General features: G+C 43.0%; 1 protein-coding gene across 1 annotated transcript in view; it reads left to right on the top strand.

Moving 5' to 3' along the window:
• Positions 1-3,308: 3,308 nt before the first annotated feature.
• The window catches only part of dntt (deoxynucleotidyltransferase, terminal), a gene marked incomplete at both ends in the record, with an annotated part of 106,457 nt that continues 84,516 nt past the window's right edge, over positions 3,309-25,249 (top strand). Inside the window, 2 exons of the mRNA XM_080739782.1 lie at positions 3,309-3,502; positions 13,105-13,279. Coding sequence (XP_080595908.1) covers positions 3,309-3,502; positions 13,105-13,279 — 369 coding nt within the window. The remainder of the gene's footprint in view (positions 3,503-13,104; positions 13,280-25,249) is intronic.

Genomic DNA, 25,249 nt, shown 5'->3' with positions numbered 1-25,249 from the left:
AGATTGTCTGTTTCACTAGAGCAGGGGTCTTCAATGTTTTCAGGCCAAGGACCCCTTGGTTGAGAGGGAGATGAAGCAGGGACCCCCACAACCTTTTTCATAGATTCCATATAGTTTCATTGTTTGACAGCACAATCATCAGTGTATTTTGGATTCATGTCAATTTGTGTTTTCAGATATTTAACCTTTTGAACCGTCAATACTTAATAAACTTGACCTTTCCTTTCACTCTGTACTTACTCTGCTCTTAAACCCCTATAGACCAAACCTCTTTGCTGAAAATAGCCGATCTACAGGTGTTGTGAGCTGCTATTTTTGTCAAGTGGTTAATATAAAAGTTTCTATCACAAAAAGATTTGGAGGACCCCCTGTAGTAACTCCGAGGACCCCCTAGGGGTTCCGGACCCCCTGTTGAAGACCCTTGCACTAGACTAGAGTACGAAGGCTCTTAGCCGAAACGCGTAAGCGTTCCTTTTTGGTGTGTGCCAATAAATAAGTGGAAATGTGAGAACTTTGTCCTCCTGATTTAAACATTAGGGATGTGCTACCTTTTTGGAATTTAATTCCTATTTTTGGAGCTGTGTGGAACACAAGCTCCCTATACGTGGCCGTGTGTGTAGGTATGTATGTTTGTATGTGGGTCTGTCTGTATGTAGCCTCAAGCCTGTGGTGTAGTACCTTTTATGACCACACATGTTAAGGGAGGGGCGCTGTTTTCAACTGCAATACACACACACACACACACACACACACACACACACACACACACACACACACACACACACACACACACACACACACACACACACAGCTCCACTTCGAACAGAGGTTCGATTTTTATGTAAATTTGACTTTAGGTCTAGCACTCCACTGAGAAAACCATTGCTGATGCGCACCTTCTTTTTCTTATATAACTAGACTAGAGTATTCACTTCCTAAAATATTGAACATAACAAGTAGCACGCACCTCTTGTAGACTGTAGTACAGGATTGATAATGAGTGTCAGACATTCACCTTGAGGCTGCTCGTTTACAAGAGCAGGTCTTTGATGCTGTGTGACTATCGATTCCAAAATATTTACCGGAGTGGTGTTATCTCTCCCACAGCTCCCATAATTTATTGGCAGTGCCTGTAATGTGATATCCACTGAGTCATACCTTTATCTTGACATTTAGAGCTACAGTTTGCCAAGCGTGATGTGCAATGTGACTCGCATACAAACATACATAAGGGGGCCGTCTAGACAGTATCATCCAAGAAAGCATTACTGTATTACTGAGAAAAGTATTCTCTTAACCCAAGGACCAAAATATTTTACCTAGTGAAACGTCTCTTTCTCAGCTACCCTGACAGAGCATTTCAAAGCTCACTCCCACCCACTGGTAGAAAAACACAGACACAAAGCATGTACATGTAACAAGTACATTAACCACTTATTTTATACTAGCTGAAATAGCAGAAATAGCAGATCCACAAGCTCGCAACGCATGATACCGTGACAAATTGTGATCTTGGCTATTTTCACTATTTTGGAACTATTTGGAAATTGTTCACCTACAGTATGACATGGCCAAAATAGGGAGGCCAGGTTGAGAGTGGACGAGGAATTAGGTTTTATAGTGCTGGTGTGATTTCTGCTTGCTGAACGGAGGCCAGTTTGGACCAGGGCCAAACAGCTTCATACAGTATACTGTACAGCAGAGTGATTGTGGGAAAACAGAGAAATAATTAGTCAGAGACTGCCCTGTGACATCTGTTAACCCTCCAAACATCCTACTAATGAGATGACTTAGAGTGGAGGTGTAATATACTGCATTCTGTCAAGGCTACACAAGCTCATTTCAGAAGAAATCTGGACACAGAATTTGGTTATTAATGCAAAGTAAAGCTGTATAGTGATCAATCAAATCCACCCTGCTTGGTCCACTGAAGGAGATGGACTATTACAGATATTGAATAAAGCCTTTTTTGTTGCATAGATAATTGAAGCTAAAGATAAAGTGATACAAGGAAAGACCACAATGTACCCTTGTCTTGTAGGTTGCAATAGGAAATGGGAATGGGGAGCCTAGCAGAGCGCAAATCTTTGCCAGGAGGTATGTCCTAACTCCTCCATCTTTCTGTCTGTCTGGGGCATGTGATGAGAATGTTTTGGCGTTGTGGGCGAGTATGAAACTGGATGGGGCAGTGGCTAGTATACATCCCATAAACTGGACCGAGGGACAGGAGCATTGTAATTATAGCTCCCATAAGCCAGATGGACAGATGCCCGATTGGCCTCCCATGGCCTCGCGGGAAGAGTATTCAATAGCCTGGAGAGATGATTGCTCTCACAGAGTCTCACATAGTTGGAAAAGAAATAAAAAGTACATAGCTGTCGATTTAGGCTGACGTCATAAATAATGCACAAGAAATATGATGCTGATCGGCCAAGTAAAATTGTGAGATTAGCTGCACACACACACACACACACACACACACACACACACACACACACGCGCACACACGCAGTACTGACAGGAGTGAACACATCATGCTCTCCTGGTGGAGATAAAAACTCATCATAACCCAATACAGATCCTTGGACCAGAAGCAGTTAAATGCTCCTAATCACTGACGGCTTGAATACCTGTACGATATGAGTGCGAGTCTCCATATGAGCTTGGGGGGGGGGGGGGGGGGATCTCAGAGGAATGGCTCACCATGGCTCTCAACTAAGCAACAACCTAATTAAAGCCAGGGAGCAGATGGCACAGGCTTTGTCTGGACATAATGAGATGGTGAGGTGGCGAGATGAACTGGACATGGCAAGACAGCTGTGGGGGGGTTTGTGAGGTGACCCAGGTCCCAGCATTCCCCCCGGAGCAAGGTGGTAGCTCAAGGCAGCCGGGCATAATTCCGATGACATGTAAAAACTAGTATCTACTGCACATTAGGCAGTGTTTGTTCAAGTCAGACTGGCTTTGACTCTATGTGAACGCATTTCTTCTCATTTAACATTTTTCCACCGTTCTCTGCCAACTTGGCAGTTGATGTGCGTTTGGTAAACACCAAATCATGAACACCTGTTGCCAGGGGCATTTCCTGTCTGCCAATTCTCACCAACTCTGTTCCAACTGCCACCCTATCATGATATAAAAGAGAATAAAAAAAAAAGGGAAAAAACATCAACAATACTGGCATCACCAAGTGGCTGCTGTCTTAGATGGAGGTTAAGCAGTGCATGACAAGAAGCGTGTGTAATTTGAAAAAGTGAAAATTCCTTGATGAGTACAAAGTTATTTTAGATACTTCATCTTGGGAAGAGATGCTCCGTGCTCCTATTTTACCTCGCATGAGGAAAAGGCAGCGGCCAGTAGAAGCTGGCATACCGAGTCATGGGCAGGTCAAATTTCGAGACGTAAGATTGTATCTGGTGGAGAGGAAAATGGGACGCAGCAGGAGGACCTTTCTGACCCAGCTGGCCAGGTCTAAGGGCTTTGTCGTGGATGACATCCTCAGGTTTGGATTTAGTACCCTAAGATTTGCTGTGTGAGATGCAGTTTTGCTATTAACAGAACAAGATTCTTTGCTGCTCTGTCCGAGACGTAGATTTTTAATGAAATGGTTAGTGTGTGTGTGTGTGTGTGTGTGTGTGTGTGTGTGTGTGTGTGTGTGTGTGTGTGTGTGTGTGTGTGTGTGTGCACATGACTGGCATTTCTACTTAATTTTTTGTTCCTTTGCATTGCTTCCCATGTCCTGCCTGTCTTGTGTTTAATTGCCACGGATTCCATGGATCTAGATTCTCAGAAATATGGGTTTAAGATAGAACCTTAAGATCTAATCAATTGTGCAGGTCTAAGAGAGATTCATGTGCAACCTTGCCAATTTCTTACACACTTTTTCATGTTTATGAGAAGTTAAGGGTCGATTATCTAATTAAGGATCTGCAATAATCTCATTATTTCTTAATTGGGAAGGAACCCATTAATCTCTATAGGAAGGTTTTAGTGGATTGTGTACTCTGGCCATAGCCCACGGCACCTCCATAAATACTATCAGGAATCAGGATGGAAAGAAAGTTATTTGCCAACCCAGCTAATGTTTGCTGGCAACAGCAGTAAAACCAGTAGAAACACTGGAGAAAAACTTTTTTGGATGAGTAGGGAAAAAGTTCTACAAAAGCAGCAGTTTGGAAGTCATTCCCTGAGGAAAGTTTTATGAATTAATGGAAATAGTTTTGAGTTTGTAGCGAGCACTAATCTACCATACAGATACATGGAAACAATGCATCTTTTGTCATATTTAAGTTTTCACAGGAGAGATAAGGACAGAGTAAGTCAACTAAAACCCATATATATTCCATTTATCAGTGAATGTGATGTAATGCATTGTTATCTTGATAATCTGTTCTTGTCATGTGAACAATACCAGAAATAGCTGATCTACAAGTTTCTGTCACACTGCTATTTTCGAGAATGTTTGACTATTTTTGACAAAATGTTTTTCATTTTCACCTGTAATGACACGCCCAAAAATAGGGACCTGTGGTTGAAAAACGGTTAGGCTTAAGGGAGTTGACACAGAGGTCTTCCATATGACAGCCGTTTCAAAGTCACAGTGCCAGGTTTAGTTAAGGTGAGTGATGCCTTGCAGTATATCTCCTCATGTTAATAAGGATGCATTGTGTCAGGCCTGGGCTGCAGATGTACCGAGCAGAGTTCTGGTTCAGCTATATAGTGCTCCTCTTCTGGGAGGATGTGAATATCTGTGAATATTTGTGTGTGTGTGTGTGTGTGTGTGTGTGTGTGTGTGTGTGTGTGTGTGTGTGTGTGTGTGCGTGTGCGTGCGTGTGCGCATATGTGTTTGTTTGTGTAAGAGTTTAAACTTTCCCTTTCTGTCAGAGTGAGTGTGTGTGTGTGTGTGTGTGTGTGTGTGTGTGTGTGTGTGTGTGTGTGTGTGTGTGAGAGACGTGTGCAACGTGTCTGCGTGTGTGTGTGTGTGTGTGTGTGTGTGTGTGTGTGTGTGTGTGTGTGTACACGTGCGTCTTAGCCAGCTTGAGCATCATGGCAACATTCCCAGAAACACAGCTTGAACGCTCTCCTACGGTTACACTTGGCTTGATGCAATTGTTTGAAACCAACGACAGGAAGTAGACCATGGCTCCTCAAACTGACATTAATTCTGCAAGCCGACAAATCTGCTATCAGCTGCGGTTTGATAGCGCTGCCTTTCTTCTACACAGTCTTGAGCAGTTTGTGCACATAAACACACAAGCATTACTCAGTGTACAGTACACACACACACACACACACACACACACACACACACACACACACACACACACACACACACACACACACACACACACACACACACACACACACACACACACACACACACACACACACACACACACACACACACACACACAAATGGCCTTCTGCCATGAACTACTGTTTCATACAAGTGCAGTGTCACCTGCTTCCTTAGAATGACTAGGTGTTGGCTGTCTAAATTAATGATTTCCCTTTGTTGTTTAGTTATAATACCATCTTGGATAATGGGGCATGCCATCTGGTCTTCTTGTGTGAATTGAATAAAAACCTTGTATATCTTTTATTAACATAGTGCAAACGTATCTAATTACAATGTTATCGTCACTGTCATGCAGGAGGAAACTTTGTATGTACAAAAAGTTTGTATTATTCAAACAATTTCTTTAATATATTTTCACTACTTCTGTGCGATACCTTTGTATGATGAAGTAAGCCATTCATTAATTATTGAAAAAACATAAAACATTGAAATATGGAGATGCAAGGCCTAACCTTTCTTGGCTCTGATATTACATTTATAGTTGTCTTAGTTATGCTTGTGTTTAAAGATGTATACAGTACATCTATTCTGTGTATCGATTTTCACGGTGCGCAGGGAAAAGGTGAGAGCTGGAGTCAGTTCTCTGTATCAAAGCCCATTGACTTTAGACTGTCCTTGCTTGCTTGCTGTGCTAGGCTCAGGGTCCAACTGTTTCTCAGAACTCCAATCTGGCAACAAACTGCATGCTACCTATAGTTACTTGTCAACCTGTTCTTGCGTTTAATTTTGTCAGAGCAACATGAGATAAATAAAGTTTGGGAAGGACTTATGAATAGTAGACTATGAATATGGGAAAGTGACATGTAGGTGTAAATCCAACTGAATACTGTCTAGATTTTAAGTGCAGGCTAATGTCAGCCATGTGTGAATGGAGCCACTTTGCTACATGATAATAATATGGTAGAATGCTTTCTAATCTGGCAACAAGCTGCTTGCTACCTAGTTTACTTGTCAATTCTTGCATTTATTTTGTCTGTGCAACATGAGATAAATAACGTTTGGGAAGGACTTATGAATAGTATGAATATGGGAAAGTGACATGTAGGTGTAAATCCAACTGAATACTGTCTAGATTTTAAGTGCAGGATAATGTCAGCCACCTGTGAATGGAGCCACTTTGCTACATGATAATAATATGGTGGTAATTTGCAAACGTTTAATTGCCAGTTTGAAAGGGAAGAAGCTTTGGGAACATGAGGTTAGTTGAAAAATAAATCTAATAGTTCTAGGCTGGCTATGTCTCATATAACCTCAAGTACACTACAGTGCATTCAACAATACACAAACATATTTTTTGAAAGGCACACAAATTACATTAAAGTTGTTGGAAAATGTTGGTACTTATCCTGTTGTTTTTCGGCAGGAGCAACACACTGGGCTCAAACCGGATCTATCATTCTTTGCTGGATCAATACCAGACTCTGCATTGAAATCATGTCCTGTTGCGTTTGTCAGTTGCGAAACAGCTTTAAAATTCAAGTGAAAGGGGCTTCAGTGGAGCAGAATCAATACTTGCCACTGTGGGAACCAGTGCTGCTGATTTAAATCAGTGACATGGTATGGAAGGACATTGAGTAAAAATGCCTGAAATGGGGAGTTTGGGTTTTTGTCTCTGCACCTCCTATTCTGGGGTGAAATCTCGCTCTTTCGAACAACCATCATTTCGACAACGGAGCGTTGGGAGAGTTATATCGACTCACCCCAAGGAGGTTAGGGTAAGGGTTAGGTTTGGGTGTCAAAAAGATGACACATAGAAACAGCTAAACGCTCCTCTATTCTGGACGACAATGCTAAGTGACAGACTTGTGGAGCTACACATAAATGATTTATGGTTCTTCAGGCAGGGGTTCTTTAGCTGTTCTTTGGGATGGTGTTGAGGTGCTATTACCACTGCCATACAAAGAACCTACCTGTTCAGGCTGTATGGAGCTGAACGGTAACAGGAAAAGCCGACCTAAAACAAAGCCGACCCAAACTCGTTTCCCAACGGGTCTGTGGCCTTAAGCTAGATGCAGAATAGACTAAAATCAAATCTTTGCTTCTGGGGGTCCCTCCCTGGAACAACATATTTTGCGATGGGGGTCTGTGGCCAAATACATATCATGCTGGGGGTCCTTGACGTGACAAAGTTTGAGGAAAAAAATGATAGCCACATAAGTTTATTTTCAGAAAACTGTTAGGATTTAGAAGACATTTGTAGAATGTGCTTATCAGTGGTTGTGCTTTTAGCCGCAGACCCCCATCTCAAAATATTTTGTTCCACGGATGGACCCCTATCGCAAAATATTTTGTTCCAGGGACCCCCAGAAGCAAAGATTAGATTTCGGTCTATTCTGCATCTAGCTTAAGGCCACAGACCCGTTGGGAAACATGTTTGGGTCGACTTCGACCTTTCATGTATTCAGCTGAACAGTCATGGTCTGTCTCCTCCTTCCTTTTCTGTTTATCTCTCTATTTCTCCCTCCATAGGCCAATTATTTGTTTACAAACATTGAGACTGAATGCACAGCTGACTGTATCATGTAATCAATTCCCAACAGATCCCCAAACCTGTTGTTTTGGGGAGCACTGGTTATTCAACCTCCTCTTGTGTGCTAGTGAGGTGCTCCCATGGGAGCGCCCTTATCGAGACATATATACTTCATTGCGCAACGGTATTCCGCGTCAAGAGTAGCTGATATACAAACTCACATCGCGTCACCAATGCAACCCTTCTGAGCTTGGAGGTCTGCGCGCGACACCGTCGCAGGACGGAGCATAATTAGGCTTCATGGACTGCAGCTGGGCGAGCTGTAGACGCTTGTGATCCAGTGGATCGGGTGGGTGATCAAGAGGAGCGCTCCCTCTGTTCTGATGACGGTGAATGGAGGTGGGGTTTGAAGGACAACTGTTTTGAATCGCTATTATTGTTTACAATCAACAGAAACTAAGGATTCTATATTTCAAGAGTGAGAATTTACAGTAAAAATCCTACGCATTCTTCCTCCACACTGGGAGAAAAACGGCATCTGAAAGTTTGATGGAATGCATTTTTAAACACGAGTGCCATCCATTGCATCCTATGAACGGTGGGGTTCATTTGGTGCCGACCGGCGTGCGCATACTGGTTTATATCAATGTGACGTGGACCATTAAGGCATCTATTCCATCTGGCCTCTGCTCAGTGCTCACATAGTCAACTCTACTCACCCGCCAGCTTATCTGCTCATCTGTTTCCACTTTCTCATTAGTTCTACCCACAAGTGGTGAGACCAGTGTCTGGGTGAGACTGGCAAAATACTTGATTTACACATCACTCATGGACAACTTTCCACAAGTCCTCTGGTGGCCGTTTGAATGCATTAATGTGTGGTCATAGTAATCAATGCATTTCATAATAGAAGTCATTCAAGAGTTAAATAGAGAGTTAAATAGAAATGATCAACAGAAATAAGCTTTATTACCTGAATTTCTTTTTAGTTGACCTTGACCTTGTATCAGTGAAATGTAGCTGTCATGAAACGAAACGGTACCTTTTCCTATGCAATACTTTTAATAAATACCTAAATCAATCAATCAAGTATGAACACTGCGTTGCACTAGGCTGGCTACCTGCCTTTGATTGAAATATTCTGAGGCAACATTACCTTGTTACCATGGTTAAAAGCTTGTTGTTTTCCTCTTCGTATCAAGTCTTGACCGCTGCTTTGACGTCTGCTTCTGGGTCCTCCTCGTGACCTTTCGTTAGCAAGCGGGTCTGAGCTAGCCTGGGACGGCTTCCAATTTCGGGCGTTTGATCCGGTCGGGAGCGGATGGGCTCCTACGTCATTTTGTATTCAAAACGGACTACAGTTTGGCAGGAAACACCAAATCGGAAACAGTTTTAACCCCTACTTGCGCAAGCGCTAACTACTTGCGCATGCGCTACTGGGTTGAAACTGTTTCCGATTTGGTGTTTCCTGCCAAAGTGTAGTCCGTTTTGAATACAAAATGACGTAGGAGCCCATCCGGTCTAGACCGGATCAAACGGCCCGTTTAGTAAACGAAGACCAGGCTTTCCCCCAGCGGAAAGCCTGGTGATGCGAGGCTAGGTCTGAGCTGAGTGTATCTATTCTGCATTTAAGGCACACCCACAATTTTTAACGGTAAACGCAAATATTTGCTTCTGGGGGTCCCTGGAACAAAATATTTTGAGATGGGGGTCCGCAGCCAAATAGATATCATATTTTGGGGGTCCTGAACCACTGATATAGGCCGATTCTACAAATAAATCCTAACAGTTTTCTGAAAAAACCTATGTCGCTATATCAGTTATCAAACTTTGTCATGTCAACGACCCCCAATGGTATGTATTTGGCCGCGGACCCCTATCTCAAAATATTTTGTTCCAGGGACCCCCAGAAGCAAAGATTTTAGTTTAAAAAGTTCACTCTAAATATATGGGTCTATTCTGGCCCAAGACCAGTTGGGAAACCCCCACACGCGTCCTCCTCTCGCCTCTCTCACACACAACTACGTACAAGTGACAGGATCGTAAAGGTTCTCTATACTCTACTTTCTTCTTCAGCTTATTTAGCATAGCACCGAATTTACCATATAAACACTACCAGCCTAGTATTGAGGAGTTGTTGAAAACATACCGTTTGTGGTACCACAACTTTCCAACGTCCCATCGTGCATTGCACAGAAGGAGCGCGGCAGACAGTTCCAGCGCCGCAGCCAAGCATGCAACCAAGAGTGATCTACAAGCTCACAATGGTTGCATTTGCGACGCGTCTGCGACACGACGTGAGACAGTCTTGCTGTTCTCCGGAAGTGTCCCACAAATAAATTCTACTGTAAATTATCGTGGAAACAGGTGGATAAAAGGTAAGAGAAATGATGGCCCATGGCCATGACCATGGTCTTTCTTTGTTGTCAACAGAGGAAGGCAGCCTACTGTAACATTAGGATCCCTGACCGTGTAGTCTACTTGTTCATAACAAGGCTAGTAGCTGTGCACACTCAAATAGTGAATTCTAGTTTATTTTGAAGACTGTAAATATTGCTGTAAATATTGTAAATAGATACAGTGAGCAAGTTAAATTGGCTTTTTACATGGATATCTGCCCATATATGGGCATGCCCCCTTTTGTGCCCATATATAGGTCTATAGCTGACATTAGTTTGCGCCTGATGCCATTACTACACATTGAGGTTAGATAACACATATTTGGGTGTAGCTGCATTTTGAACTCCTTATATGGTTATGGTTGAGTCATGTCAAGTTATTTTTACCGACAGGCCAGTCAATCTAAGCTAAAAAGGGGTGTGACCCAAAATAAATTGCAATAGTAATCATTCAGGGTTTTTTATGATCCTTAGGGTCATCCAAAAAACATGTTAAAAGTTTCCTATTATATTCTTAGTGGATCAAGGTAAATTCAGGGGGTTCAAGTTTGGGTCCCTTCACTTACAGGAAAAAAATCAAACCTCGGTTCGAAGTGGAGTGGTGAATCTGAGCAGCTATACCATGTGTGTGCGTGCGTGCGTGCGTGCGTGTTGAGTGTGCCTGGCCTGCTAAACAGCACCCCTCCTTTAACATGTGTGTTGTGTGTGGCCACTAGAGGTATTGCCAGGCTATAGACATAGCCAGCCAGCCAGCCAGCCAGCCAGCCAGCCAGCCACATAGCCAGCCACCCACAGACATACCTGTCTAAAACTTTGAACCATTACTATTGCAATTTCTTTTGGCTCAAACCTCAGATTGACTGGCCTAACAGCACCTGTCTGCCTGTCTATCAGTAATCAGTTCCTCCCGCACACACACCACTGACCACTTTAACATGCTGAGGAAGGCTTGAGGAAGGCTTGATTGATATTATTTAAAAGAAAGAGGCCAGGGGGTCCACGTGAGAGGGCCTGGACCCCTCTTGCACTCTTGTGCTGCCGGGTCTGGAATAACCCATTCAAATAATTAACTGCCACACAAATTCAGACCTAAGGAGGAACTTTGTTTTGATCAGTCACTTTCAGAGCTCAAAATTGGTATTAGTCTTGTGGGGGCGATAGCTTCCTTGCAATTTAATTAAGTTCTTTTTATAACTTTTTAGAACCCTAATGGTGTCTAGTTTTCTTTCTCAAGATGAGGGAAAAAAGGTTATTTGTATTTTGTTATTTTCATTTTTGTGGGAAAAAAAGTCTGAACTGTTTTTGTTTTGTTCACAGCACAGATTAGTGGCTTACATTTGGTTATACTGCCAACAAATTACTATTGATATTGCACTATAGTTAACTAAAGTTATTGTAATGCGATGCATTTCTGTGGGACTTTGTTATGGTCCAATGGTACTCTACAGTATGTCAGGAGATTCAGTCGACCCTATGGTATTTCAAAAATGTCAGCTATGGGCCGCCTTTGAAAAAGTTTGGACACCCCTGGATGATACCCTTATTTATGTGGAATGCACTGTTACCAGGTGAGTCACCGTGGTGCCCTTTTATGCTTTATTTCTTAGATAGGATAGAGAGACAGGACACTAAGGGCAGAGAGAAAAGAGAGACATGCGGACAAGACTGAGAGTCAGACTCGAACTTGAGTCCTCACGGCTCACAAGGAGCATATGGTCTGTCAACTAACTGGCTGAGTCACCAGGCACCCGCCTTGTAGCCATTTCAAACAGCCATCAGTGACCAGGCCAGGGTACAGAGCAAATCAAGGATTAGCTTCGCCCCTGATTTGCCCAATTAGACCTGCCGGGACTCCTCCTTAAGGAGCAGTTCCACCGATTCACCCCAAGTGGAGAGAGGAAGAGGAGGAGCATATTGAGTGTAATTATCCGCAGTTGGGCGCTTTGATTGGGTATGGTACTTAGGCACAGTGGCAGGAAGCAGAAGGAATGAGGCTGTTATGAAAGTCTATTACGTCTCTGCGGAGCTGTGGGAGACACGATTGAAAGGATATGGATCCACATTTAAGGGGCTTGCAGCCTTGCAGGATTCACAAACACACGAGGGAGGCACTGAGCTGTCTGTGCTCTGTGGGTGACTGTTGTCTAGCTGGTGTTGATCCTCAATCCGTACCACGCATTGACCGTGCTACTGTCGTTTTCATTTCATATTGCTGCTTTAAAATACATGCATCGGACCTCAATTCTGTCCTGATAATTGCCAGGAGCAAACAAAGACAGCACAGTTCTTTTCTTTAAATACAGCAATTTAAAGATCTAGTAAAATGGGAATCAAAATAATTTGAACTCTGTTGATCATTTGTATTCCAGCTTATGTTGTGCACAGGCTCTTTTCAAAGGGGTATACAGTATGGCTATGTACACTTATACAAATCCTCAGTGTTAATTGATCCATTTGTGCACTCTCAGAGTTAAACACTCTTGTATATGTTTTGAGCTGTGCTAACTGCTCCTACATCTGTCTTTGTCTGTATGTATGTATGTATGTATGTACGTGTGTATGTATGTCCCACACTTGGCTCATCCCAGCTTCGCGGGACGCTTCATGAAATGAACTCATAAAAGTCACCGCTCACTTCACACGGGTGTGGTTTTTAGCATTCAAACAAAAGAAAAAAGAAAACGCTACAATATAATTCATGCAGTTATTGTTCTTTGGAGGAAATTCTGTCCTTCAAACCTTACAGAACAGACTGGACCAGTGACACCGAGGGACAGAGGCACCGAGGGGCTCTGTGATGACAGTTCAGATGGTGTTGATCACTTACCAGCTGTCCCCTTTTTTTCTTCTTTTTTTAATCCCTCTGTTCTGTACAGTGATGAAGTCACTCACGTGGTGTCAGAGGACAACCAGGCGTCGGGACTGTGGGCGTCGCTGAAGGGACACGGGCTGAGAGGTCTGACCAAAATGCAGGTGTTGGACATCAGCTGGTTCACTGACAGCATGAGGGAGGGGAGACCTGTTGCAGTGGAGGCCAGGCACCGCATTCAGGTGTGTGTGTGTGTGTGTGTGTGTGTGTGTGTGTGTGTGTGTGTGTGTGTGTGTGTGTGTGTGTGTGTGTGTGTGTGTGTGTGTGTGTGTGTGTGTGTGTGTGTGTGTGTGTGTGTGTGTGTGTGTGTGTGTGTGTGTCGCACCAAATTCTGGGCCCTTGGTACAAGGATTCATTGACTGGGAACGCATTATTTTGTGCTTTAACTATTGAAAAATAGCAGACATATAAGCTCACAGCACGGCACCGAGTGCCGCGCTGCAAGCTTGTAGATCTGCAATTTTTTTTTTTATCGGGAAAATTCGTGTCAAATCCATGTTTCCTATCTCAAAATATTTTTTTCCAGGGACCCCCCAGAAGCAAAATTTGAGTTACAAATGTCCGCTTAAAAAATACATATATTCAAAGATGTGCACACATGTTCACGACTTAAAAATAAAAATAGCAGTTTTACAAGCTCGCAGCACGGCACTCTGCGCTGTGTGCTATTTTTCAATAGCTAAAGTATAAAATAACTCAGCCCCCCCCCTGTAACGGCCCTGTGTGTCTGAGTGTGTGAGTGTGTGAGTGTGTGTGTGTGTGTGTGCAACATTGAGGAGAAATATACCCTGATAGTTACATGGTATGCACTAGATGGCACTACACACCAAATGGGAAGTCCCTCATTCATCAGGCTTTAACAAAGGAAATCAGTTTTTTTGTATTGATTTGACTATAGAACCAAACATGTTCATGTGATTCCTGTTTATATGAATGTGGCAGGAAGAGAAAACAGTAAATCACTTACTACAGAAAGCTGCTCGAGGTGTCCGTCTGTCCGTCCGTCCGTCCGTCCGTCCGTCCGTCCGTCACACACGTCACACGTCACACTTTTGCCCTGCTCATATCTCCGCAACCGTTGCCCCGATCCATGCCAGATTTTGCACACACACTCCTTACCTGCCAAACTACAACCTCCAAGGACCCCCGGAGCTCCAGGGACCCCCAGCTCCCTCGGGGACCCCCAAGTGTAAAAAATGAGCACATGTGCAAAAATTACCAAATGACCACCCCAACGGGGCTGCTCACGGGGCATTCCCGGGGACCACCCACTCCTGGTGCTCCAGAACGGATGCAAAAGTGGTGGCGCCCCCAGTGGAGGACCCCCTGCCACTGCAGCTCACATAAAATGCCGTAACTCGGGCTAGGAGCGACCGGGAGAGCCGGGGCCGGTACCTATTCGTCCGCCTTGGCGGCGCGGAGACCCCACCCCTCATTTCTCACATGGCCCTCTAGCGCCACCATGAGGCCGATTCAGATTTTGCCCTAAAATCACGAAAATCACTACACAGTATGTCTACACTCATGTCATCAACATGGATCAGGAAGATTTTGGAAAAACACATTTTTGCTCTATTTGTGGAGATAAGTGACCTACGGTCGCTTATCTCCCGATTAGGGAGTCTTACTGGTCAATATTAAGCCCATAGCTTGGAATGCCCATATATGGACATATTGTGTGAGTCTCATGTGGTCTATAACATAAGACATCTATGATGTCAGACGTCAGTCATATCCATATTTGGGAAAATACTTTGTCCAACTTAAACAACCAACCGCAACTCCTGCGCGACCTCGCCCTTTAGAATTCCGTCCTGGTATAATATACTATGTGTGCACGAATGTACTCTATAAGTACTCAGTCCAGGGAATACTTATGCATGTTCCGGTGTGTCTAATGTGATGTGGGAATATGTTGTATCTGTGTGCACCCTGAGAGAGCGAGCGAGAACACGAGAGAAGCTGTTTGTTTGTGTGACGGGTCTGGGTGACTCGCCCTCTCACTGCACATGAATTGAATCAACACAGACTGAAGGACGTCTGAGAAGCTGAGAATGCATTTAAGTCCCTTCAGCCTCCACTTGCAGTTCTGCGTTTCAGCCTGGCTGACAGCAGCAGAAGTAAACCTCCCCCCCCCCCTCAACCCATATCACACCATGAGCGCCAAATAGACCCATCAACTGGATGTCAGGGGTTCAGAGGAGTCGGCTAACAGAAACTCACTCTGATTTGTTCCCCCTGGATGGTACTATGGAGGGTTCCATAGCATAATTATTATGGATCCGAAGCGAAACATATTTATCCTGTCTGCTTTAACTGGTCAGCCTATTTTCCCCCAGCAGAACCAGGAGGGAAACAGTCCAGTGGTTTCACCCGGCTCCTATCTGAGGCTGTGTTTGGCAAGCCTTTCTGTCTGTTCTCCTCCCCGTCACTGACAGTGTCAGTGGTTACAAGGACATTCAGTAGTATATGTGTCATTGCTATGTGAAATACGAGGGGGAAAGAAAGCCCTCTTCCCATTCCCTCCTCTGCCACTCGCACATTGTAAAATCCAGGGTGTTCATTTAACTATAAATGGAACCAAATAGACCCTATGCTTCCATTTAGTCCCATTTGTACAGAGTCAAATGAACACTCTAATTTTTATCGTGCTCTGTGTTCCATCATGCGAGAGCACAGCGCATCAGTATTCCTCCTCTAGTTGCTCAGGTCATTAAGTGGCAGGGCTAATGACGCGATGTTGACATTTATCGGCCCGTCTCCCCAGGTAACTGGAGGTCGCTTCATCTGCTTATCTTGTGATGTATTCCCATTCTGATGCGAGCGTGGCAACAGACGGTGGCATTTATTCGCACGGCACTTCCAATAGATTGTTTTTTACGAGATATAAATCTGTTTAAGAAGCCCCCTTTGCAGAGATACAGCATTTCCAAAGCAGGTTACCTCCCTGACACATTAGCCCATGGCTCTTCTCAGCGGCCTGGAAATGCAATGTCTTTGACTATCATAAATATCCTATATACCAACTGTGGGAGGGAAGTTTTAAGTATAAAACCCATTGAAACGTGATATTTCCATTATATTCCATCACACAGGGAGACTATTTATTCTAAGCGTGGGGAGAGATAAGATGTTATAATAGGCTGTTTGAAAGGGAAGAGGATGAGATTGGCCCAGAGAGGATGTCCCGCAAACGCATCCTTGAGAGGAGGCCATAGATATGAACATTTCATATCACGATTATTGTGACAAAAGAAATCACGATTTACGATATTATGGCGATAATCAAAATCCATTATGCTGGGGCAGAACATTTGCCCAAAAATAGCAGATCTACAAGCTAGTGGTGAGCTTGTAGATCGGCTATTTTTTGGCTAAGTTGTGATAGTGGTGGTAGTGATGATGGAGATGTGGGTGATATGCTCCCATAAGTACTCGGACCTCAGTGGACCCCTGACCCTGCTCAGCGAGGTCTGCGAGGATTTCATCAACCCAGTGGTTCTCAACCTTTTCAGGCTGTGACCCCAAAAATAATCATATTTTAACTGGGGAATGCCTCCACCCTGACGAGCACTAAGAGTTGAGGCATTACATTTTGTATAGCCTCGGAAACCCAGGCTTCATTGCATTTTGTATAACACGGTTCTATTGTGAAAATAGCAGATCTACAGTACATGCTCAGAATGTGAGCATGTAGATCGGCTATTTTCACAATTTCAGCCTCTAATATTTGACAATTTGAACAATGTTTAATTTGTCATTTTAGATGTATTAAAAAGTCATCAAATTGTCACTTTAGAAATGTGCACATACCCTCTATACACTTAAACATTATGTTGGTTTGTTTACAGTTTAGTGAGAAAACAGTTGCACATTAAGTTAATCATCTGGGGACCCCCCCCCCCCAAAAAAAAAAAAAATGTCGGGACCCCATGGGGGTCCTGACCCATTGCATTAACCCACCTGGGCACCGCCTGGCTCCAACCACGTGACGAGCATTAACATGAACAGGTAGACCTCGTTTCTCTCCGTTTCCCTCTGCAGAATATGGATGGACATGAAGAATTGACGAGGGGTGACTGACTGCGGGGTCTTGCATCACTTAATCTTTTTGTCACAGCGGAGTTGGTGGACTGGATGCTGTAGCACGCATGGTGCCCGCAATTGTTTTTCATTCTTTCGCTTATTGCCAAAATGAGCGGTTAAGCTGGCGGGGAAGACACAGACGGGGAGCCCAGAAGGGGCTTCGCTTCTGTTATCTGTCTTGAAGCTTCACCTCCACAGTTATAAACCTGTATAATAATGGAGTCCAGATGGGGCCAAGCCCACCTCTGCATGCTGATGCACTCAAGTCTCTCTCCATGCTCCCACAATCCCACACCGGATGAAAACAAACTGCAGATGGGATGGAGAAGTGCTACTGCACCCCATCCCACCCTGCTCCACCCCCACATATTTCTGCACAGTAAAGATGTTTTCAAAAATGTAAACTTTTTTTGATTGACAGAGACGCATGAAATGTATTCAAACGTATTCCATTATTTCCCTTTTTCAAAACCCAGGCAGACTCCTGGCGGGGAACAAATGACTCTTATTTCTTCTTTAATCCTTTAGTGACTGATTAAGATCAGCAGTGTGAGAGAAGCTCTAGTTCCTCTATTATTCTATTTTTATCCTTTAATCTTTTTTCTTTTCCTTTTTTTAATAAATCTTTCTATTTTTTGTATTTTTCTTTTCAACATAAAACTTTCTTTCCCTCTTTAAAATTGGTCATAGTCAACACAGCATGCACAGTAAACCCCTCATTGTTAATTTGTCAATGTATAACTTACCAAATTGACCTTTATGGGCATTTGCAAATAAAACATTCTGACTCCTAAATGTGCATAGTGTCATAGTAAATCAGTGTGTTCTGAAGAAAACCTGGAAACTTGACATTCAGTAATTGGGTATTATAATAAAAATAAGGATTATTTATAATGCTGTGTAAAAACAAAAACGAAAATCTAGTATTTGCCCCCGTCTCCTATAGGGATGGGATGATATAAAAATGTCATGTCACGATTATTGTGACCAAAATAGCGATTTACAATATTATCGGGATAGTCAAAATATCCACAACATCCACTATGCGGAACGTTTACCAAAAATAGACGCGTTGTGAGCTTGTAGATCTGCTATTTTTGGCAAAGAGATTTGGTAGAGAGTGAAAAAAAAAGACTGTGTCAAGTTTTACCAATTAGAGAGGGTTCAAGTGGTATCAGATATGCAACTCGACAAATAAAAGGTGAATTGATCCCAAATCTCACGATAAACGATAATAGCGATTATGGTCCCATCCCTACTCCACGGCATTCCATTTTAAGGTCTAATTTTGTGCAAGAACGGTAGTATTACATTGCTAATCCTTTTGACACATTCGGGGTATAAATAGAGAGAGCCCTTTCTTCACCAAATATAAAAGGCAATTCACAGTGTGGCTGCATGGTAGATGTGTAATAATGCTACAGGTTATCTGGTGTAATGGATTTGGACGCCAGTAGACTGTGAGATGAGTGTCATTATAGGCTGTTGCCCCGGAGACACAGTGTCATAAAAATAACTCGAAGGCAATTGGCTACATTTTCAAGTAATTCTATTTGAACTCCTGGCACTGTACAGGTCGGTTAGTATCACCCCTATGCACAGTCCCCCATTTGTCTTGACAACCATTTTGAAGACAAGCTCTTTGTTGTTTGTTCTTTGTGTGTGTGTGTGTGTGTGTGTGTGTGTGTGTGTGTGTGTGTGTGTGTGTGTGTGTGTGTGTGTGTGTGTGTGTGTGTGTGTGTGTGTGTGTGTGTGTGTGTGTGTGTGTGTGTGTGTGTGTGTGTGTGCGCGCGCGTGCGTTCATTTGTATTATTAGCAGCATCTGGTCAGACTGATTGGGACATGTCTAATACTGTATGTTTGATTTTCATATTTTCACTATGACAATTTAATTAAAAGTGTAACACTGGCATCCCTATTTTGGGTAAAGTTTCCTAATTTGTCTAAATGTCCCATATTATGTTTTTGAGCGGTGCTAACCGCTCCTACATCTGGCTTTGTGTGTATTTACCGTAGGTCCCTATGTCCGTATGAACACCGTATGCATTAACGTCATAGAACCTATGCATCAACACAGCTGATGTCACGGACAGAACGGCCCGTACAAAGATGCACGCTTGTCGTGTTTGATGCCATGCGAAGTGAGCACCGCAGCTGTGTGCAGATCTTCAACAATGCATTGCCTCACGACACGTTGTGAGCTTGTAGATCGGCTATTTTTGCTATTACCCTGACTCTGATTCTGTGTAGAGCTGGGTTCTATTATATAACTATAATGAGACTATAGCCTATACTGCATCGTGTCATGATGTCGACTTAGATGATGTCTTAGTGGTACAATTATCTGCACTTCACCGTTAGTTGAGTGACATTTTATAGATTGTGAGAGTATTACTCAGCGCTAAAGGCCTCTCTCCACCAAACAACAGCTTCAAACTGCTTCAAACTGCTAGTCTGTTGTAGTCTTTTTTTTTTTAACATCTGTTTATTAGTATTTTTCATTTTTAAAGACATATCGTCCATAGCAACTATGGAGAGAAAACATCATGACAAAACCAGGTTGGACCATATGACAGAGTAGAAAAAAACCTTATACCAATACAAAAGTCGAATATACATATATAAACAATAAAACAAAATTGACAGTTAAAACATAAATAATACCACAGCAATAATGACAAAACAAACAAAACAAACAAGAAAGGAAAAAATAAACAAGACAAACAACAATCAAACAAACAAACAAACAAATGGCTGATGGCGGCACGCGTCCCCGGAGATAGGCGAACAGCATACAGAGTAATCACACGTTGTACTTGATCAGTAAAAGTTAGCAGGTGACCCTAGGGGGCGACTAAGCACTGTCTACTCTTTTCAGGGACTCTAAAAGGCGCAGGATAGGTGACCATATTTTTTGGAACTGGGGCTCCCTATCTGTGAGGACAAATCTTACTCTCTCCAGGTGCAGGACTCCGCCTAGTTCCTTTATCCACATGTCAATGGATGGGGGTTTAACTGATTTCCAGGCTTGAAGGATTAATTTCCTGGCGAGCAATGTAGAGAGCCTAACAACTTGATTCTCCCGGTTGTTTTGGGCCCACCCTGGCTCCAGCACCCCGAAGAGCGCAGTTAACGGAGCAGGAGGGAGTTCCCTCTCATAAGCTTTCCCAAGAAAGTCAAAAATTTGGTTCCAAAAGTTTTGCAACTTATGGCATTGAACAAATTGATGTGCTAAGGTACCTTGCTCAATAAAGCATTTGCCACACAGGGGAGAAGAATCCTTAAATAATTTATGCACTTTAGTCGGGGAGAAGTGTAATCTGTGAATGATCTTAAATTGGATGAGGCCATGCCTGACATTAATAGAGCTGTGATGAATATTGTCAATACACTCCTCCCACGTTTCGTCCGAGATATCAATACCTAGCTCTCTTTGCCAGTTCTCTTTGAATGGGAGAGAGGGTAGACTAGACAAATCTTGCAAAGTTGCATAGTATTGTGAGACTGCACCTTTACCAAAGGAATCGACTCTCATTATGCTCTCTAGTGTCGGATGACGAGTCTTTTGTTCGAATTGTGGGACATGAGTTCTGAAAAAGTTTCTAATCTGTAAGTATCTAAAAAAGTGTGATGCCGGAAGTTGACACAACTGCTTGAGTTGTTGAAAAGAAACAAAATGGTCATCCCTATACAAGTTACTTAAGGATTCGATTCCTTTTTCCCTCCAGAGACGAAAAACTGGGTCGGTCAGGCCTGGTTTAAAGGCATGATTGCCACAAATGGGAGTGTACATATACAATTTGGGAGCTTTTATCAGTTTTGAGATTTGAGACCAGATTTTAAGAGAATGCTGAATTATAGGGTTATGACTATAGATATCCTTCTTAAACTTAACAGGACTATTTAGCAGTGCGGGTAGGCACGTGCCTGTGCACGACAAGTGTTCCATTCTTAGCCAGGAGGGCATACTTTCAAGGTTATAGCCTGGGTAACAGTCAAACCATTGAGTAATAAAATTTAAGTTAGCTGCCAAGTAATATAGTCTGAATTGAGGGAGACCAAATCCACCCTCACTCCTACTTTTGCACAGATGTAGACGAGTAATCCTGGGAGTTTTGCCAAACCATATAAAGGCGGAGATGATTGAGTCTAGTTTCTTAAAATAATATTGAGGAATGCTTGTTGGGATTGATTGGAAGACATACAAAAATCTAGGTAAAGTTACCATTTTGATGGCGTTAATACGTCCAGCCATTGATAAGGGTAAGGTGTTCCAGAACTCTATGTTTTTCTGCAATTGTTTTATTTTTTGGTCCCAGTTTGCCTTCAGTAAGTTATTCAATTTACTTGTGACTATAATTCCCAGACTCGTAAATTTATCCAAGACAATTTTGAATGGGGTGGATGACAGAAAGGTTTTGTCCACTACATCTGATAAAGGCATCAGTTCGCTTTTATCCCAGTTTATTCTGTACCCTGAAAAAGAACCAAACTCATTGATGAGGTTTAGCAGTGTGGGGATGGAAGCCCTTGGATCAGAAATAAACAAGACCACATCGTCAGCGTAGGCCGAAATTTTGTGCGAGGTACCATGTTGCACAATCGGGTGGATTACTGAGCAGGCCCGTATCCTCGCAGCTAAGGGTTCTAACGCAAGCGCGAATATATAAGGTGAGATCGGATCCCCCTGGCGTGTGCCTCTGAAAAGCCTGAATGGTTTCGATTCATTTTGATTAGTGAGGACTGAGGCCGATGGTTCGTGATATATGACCTTAATCCAGTTAATGAAAGAATCCCCAAAACCAAATTTAGTCAAGACGGAAAGCATATATGGATGTTCAATTTGGTCAAAGGCCTTCTGGGCGTCAAGTGAGATCGCGACCGCATCCTCCGTACTACGTGCAGGGTTGTAGATTAGATTAAACAGCCTCCTCATATTATACTGTATATGTCTGGAGGGCATGAACCCAGTCTGATCCGGGTGAATAATATTGCAAATATGCTCTTTAAGCCTAGAAGAAAGAATTTTGCTCAGTATTTTGGTTTCCGTTGGCAAAAGAGAAATGGGTCTGTATGAGGATGCTAGTGAAGAGTCCTTGTCCTTTTTAAGTAGTAGGGAAATCCTACCATGGTACAGCCCCTTCGGCAGAGAGCCTGATTCTTTAGAGTTATTCAACATACGAAGTATGAAAGGCGCTAAGAGGCTGGAGTAGGCCTTATAAAACTCCGCCCCAAAGCCGTCCGGCCCAGGGGCTTTGTTATTCGGAGCCTGCTGGATAGCTATCTTGACTTCCCCTAATGTAATGTCTGCATCTAACTCCGCCACTGCTTCCTCACTTAATGAGGGGAGATCACATTCTTGCAAAAAATTGTCGATATCCTCCTGACTAGAGGTACTTTTGGAGCTATAAAGGTCACGGTAAAACTCTTCAAAACAGTTATTTATTTCTTTAGGGTCAGTAACTCGATTTCCGTTCTTGTTATTGATAGAGAGGATGGCCTGGGAGGCTTGGGATTGTCGAAGCAGTCTAGCCAGTAGTTTGTGTGGTTTGTCTCCAAATTCAAATATTTTTTGTCTGTAATTTAATAATTGGGAGCAAACTCGTTTAGTAAGAATAGAGTTGTAGTCGTATTTCAATTTCGTAATTTTGCCCAGTATTTCTGACGAGGGGGAGTCTAGATAATCTTTATTCAATTGAGTTAGAGTAACCTCTATTAATCTCAGAGACTGTTCTTGAAGCTTACGTTTGGCTGACGAAAATGCAATTATGTGACCTCTCATTACAGCTTTAAAGGATTCCCATAGGACAGAGTCATCGACCTCTCCATTATCGTTAGAGGCAAAAAAGAAGGAGATATGGCCCTCCATTTCTTTGTGGAAAACTTCGTCCTTAAGAAGTAGGGGATCAAACCGCCAAGACTTATTCCTTCTATTGTCTAGATCCTTAAATTGTAAGTCCAGTGTAACTGGGCTATGATCGGAGACAAGTATCGGATGGTATGTGCTATCAATTACCGCGGATAAGAGTTTAGAGTCTAGGAAGAAATAGTCTATGCGACTTGAAGTTTTGTGCACTGGACTGTAAAATGAGTATTCCCTCCCCGCAGGATTAACCAATCTCCAAATATCAACAATATTCAGGCTTTTAAGCAAGGTGTTCAATAGGCCTCCAGCCTTTGATTGGTTAGATGAGAGCGTGGAGCTTTTGTCCAGAGTAGAGTCCATTACACAGTTAGCGTCTCCTGCGATAAGGACATTGGTAGCATGGATGTTAGGGATTGAGTTAAAAAGTTTTTGAAAGAAGTCAGGGCAGTCAAAATTGGGGCCATATATATTTACGAGTGTTACATTTTGTGAAGCCAATTGACCACTAAGAATAAGAAATCTCCCATCAGGGTCGGTCAATGTTGCAGAGTGGATGAATGGAACATTTTTGCGAAACAATATAGCTACTCCTCTAGCTTTAGCACCAAAATTGGCATGATAGGCCTGACCCAACCAGTTTGCCCGAAGAATTGATTGCACATTGCGCTTTGCATGGGTTTCCTGTAGAAAGATAACATCGGGTTGCAGGGACTTAAGGTGAGCGAGGACTTTCGCCCTCTTGACAGGATTACCCAGGCCTTTTACGTTCCAGCTAAGAAATCTTAACGCCCCGTTAGGTAACCCGCTATTAGATTTATGTGTCGTTGACACCGTTCGCAAGTGTGACACTCACCAGCGCCGCACACCCCCCCGAGAACACGCGCACACCACCAGCCAGACAGTACATAAAACATAAAACAAAAAACATAAACCCATAGCCCGACACCCCACCCCCCCAAGTTGAGGGACCTCCCACCGAGAAGCCCATCTCTAAATCCCCAAACACCGTACTAGACGTTAGTGAGATTCCCTCAATGGCCCCTCCCCCAAACCTTATAAAATAAGTAAGAAAAGGAATATTTAAAGTTATCCATTATTGCCCGTAAATTGTTAACATTTTGACCACATCCGGTATGTACAACATTCCACCTAAATAATCATTGGTCGACTGGATCCGTTTAGCTACTACCCTTTGGACTCTTACAGTACGTTTCTGATAACATAGGATTTTAAATTAAACTGCCAGAAACCCGGCTAACCTTGAGGTAAGAGATTATAATAATACAAATACTAGTGATGATAAAAATAATAATACAAAAGTAGTAAACGCATCAATAATAAAAAAAATAAAAACATATAAATTATAATGAAGGGAAGTAAAAGAACAACTCAAGGTCAAATTAGAAGGTGTAATCACCATCCAACCTAACATTGTACAAAAATGGCAAACGCCACCCTCCTACAGAAAGATTTATGATCTCGGGGGCCCGGAGCAAAAAGGCACAAGCGACACCCCACACCCCCCCGCCGGCCGACGCCCCCCACCGACCGCAGCCACCCAATCCAATCCTATATGTTCATTCCATCCAGACATTAATACGGATTAGGCTTCGATGTGTGAATTTCAAAATATACTTTTTAATGTTGTTACTAATAAATGACCACAATCACTGAAAAGCCGCCCGCGAGAAGATGCAAACGCCCCCCACGCCCCCCCGCTCCAGGCCCCCGATTTACACACAAAAAGAAAAAAAATAGTCTGTTGTAGTCTGCTGGCATTATTTGGAAAACTTGGCATTTGGAACCATTGCATTCAGATGACGCCTCGATACCCGGCAACGCTATAGCCTGCCAGTGTTGCCAGCCAGGTCTGCTTATTATAAGCGACTTTGGTCTTGTTTTCCTGTAAAGTCGCTTGTAAACATTCATAATTGCGGGTTATTTTAGTTCAGGCTTGTTTCTGAAGTGTAGTTGCTTATTTGGCCTTGCTTTCAAGATTCTTTTTTGAAAATAGCTGATGTGATACAGCTGAAGTGGTGAAAATGGTCGCTTCATTTGGGCTCGTTTTCATAGACCGCAGTTTTCCTCTCCTGTGTTTTCTCTCACCAAAACAAAACACTGCCCTTCCTAGCTTTGCATTGAAGTTGAACATTGCTAACGATGCCTATAGCAGCATTTCCTGCCGTTCCTTTGAACTTTG

Source organism: Nannobrachium achirus (assembly GCF_963921795.1).
Source record: "Nannobrachium achirus genome assembly, chromosome: 13".
NCBI classification, from domain to species: Eukaryota; Metazoa; Chordata; class Actinopteri; order Myctophiformes; family Myctophidae; genus Nannobrachium; species Nannobrachium achirus.
Note: the sequence above shows the minus strand (reverse complement) of the source record. Positions and strands in the feature narration are given on the sequence as shown.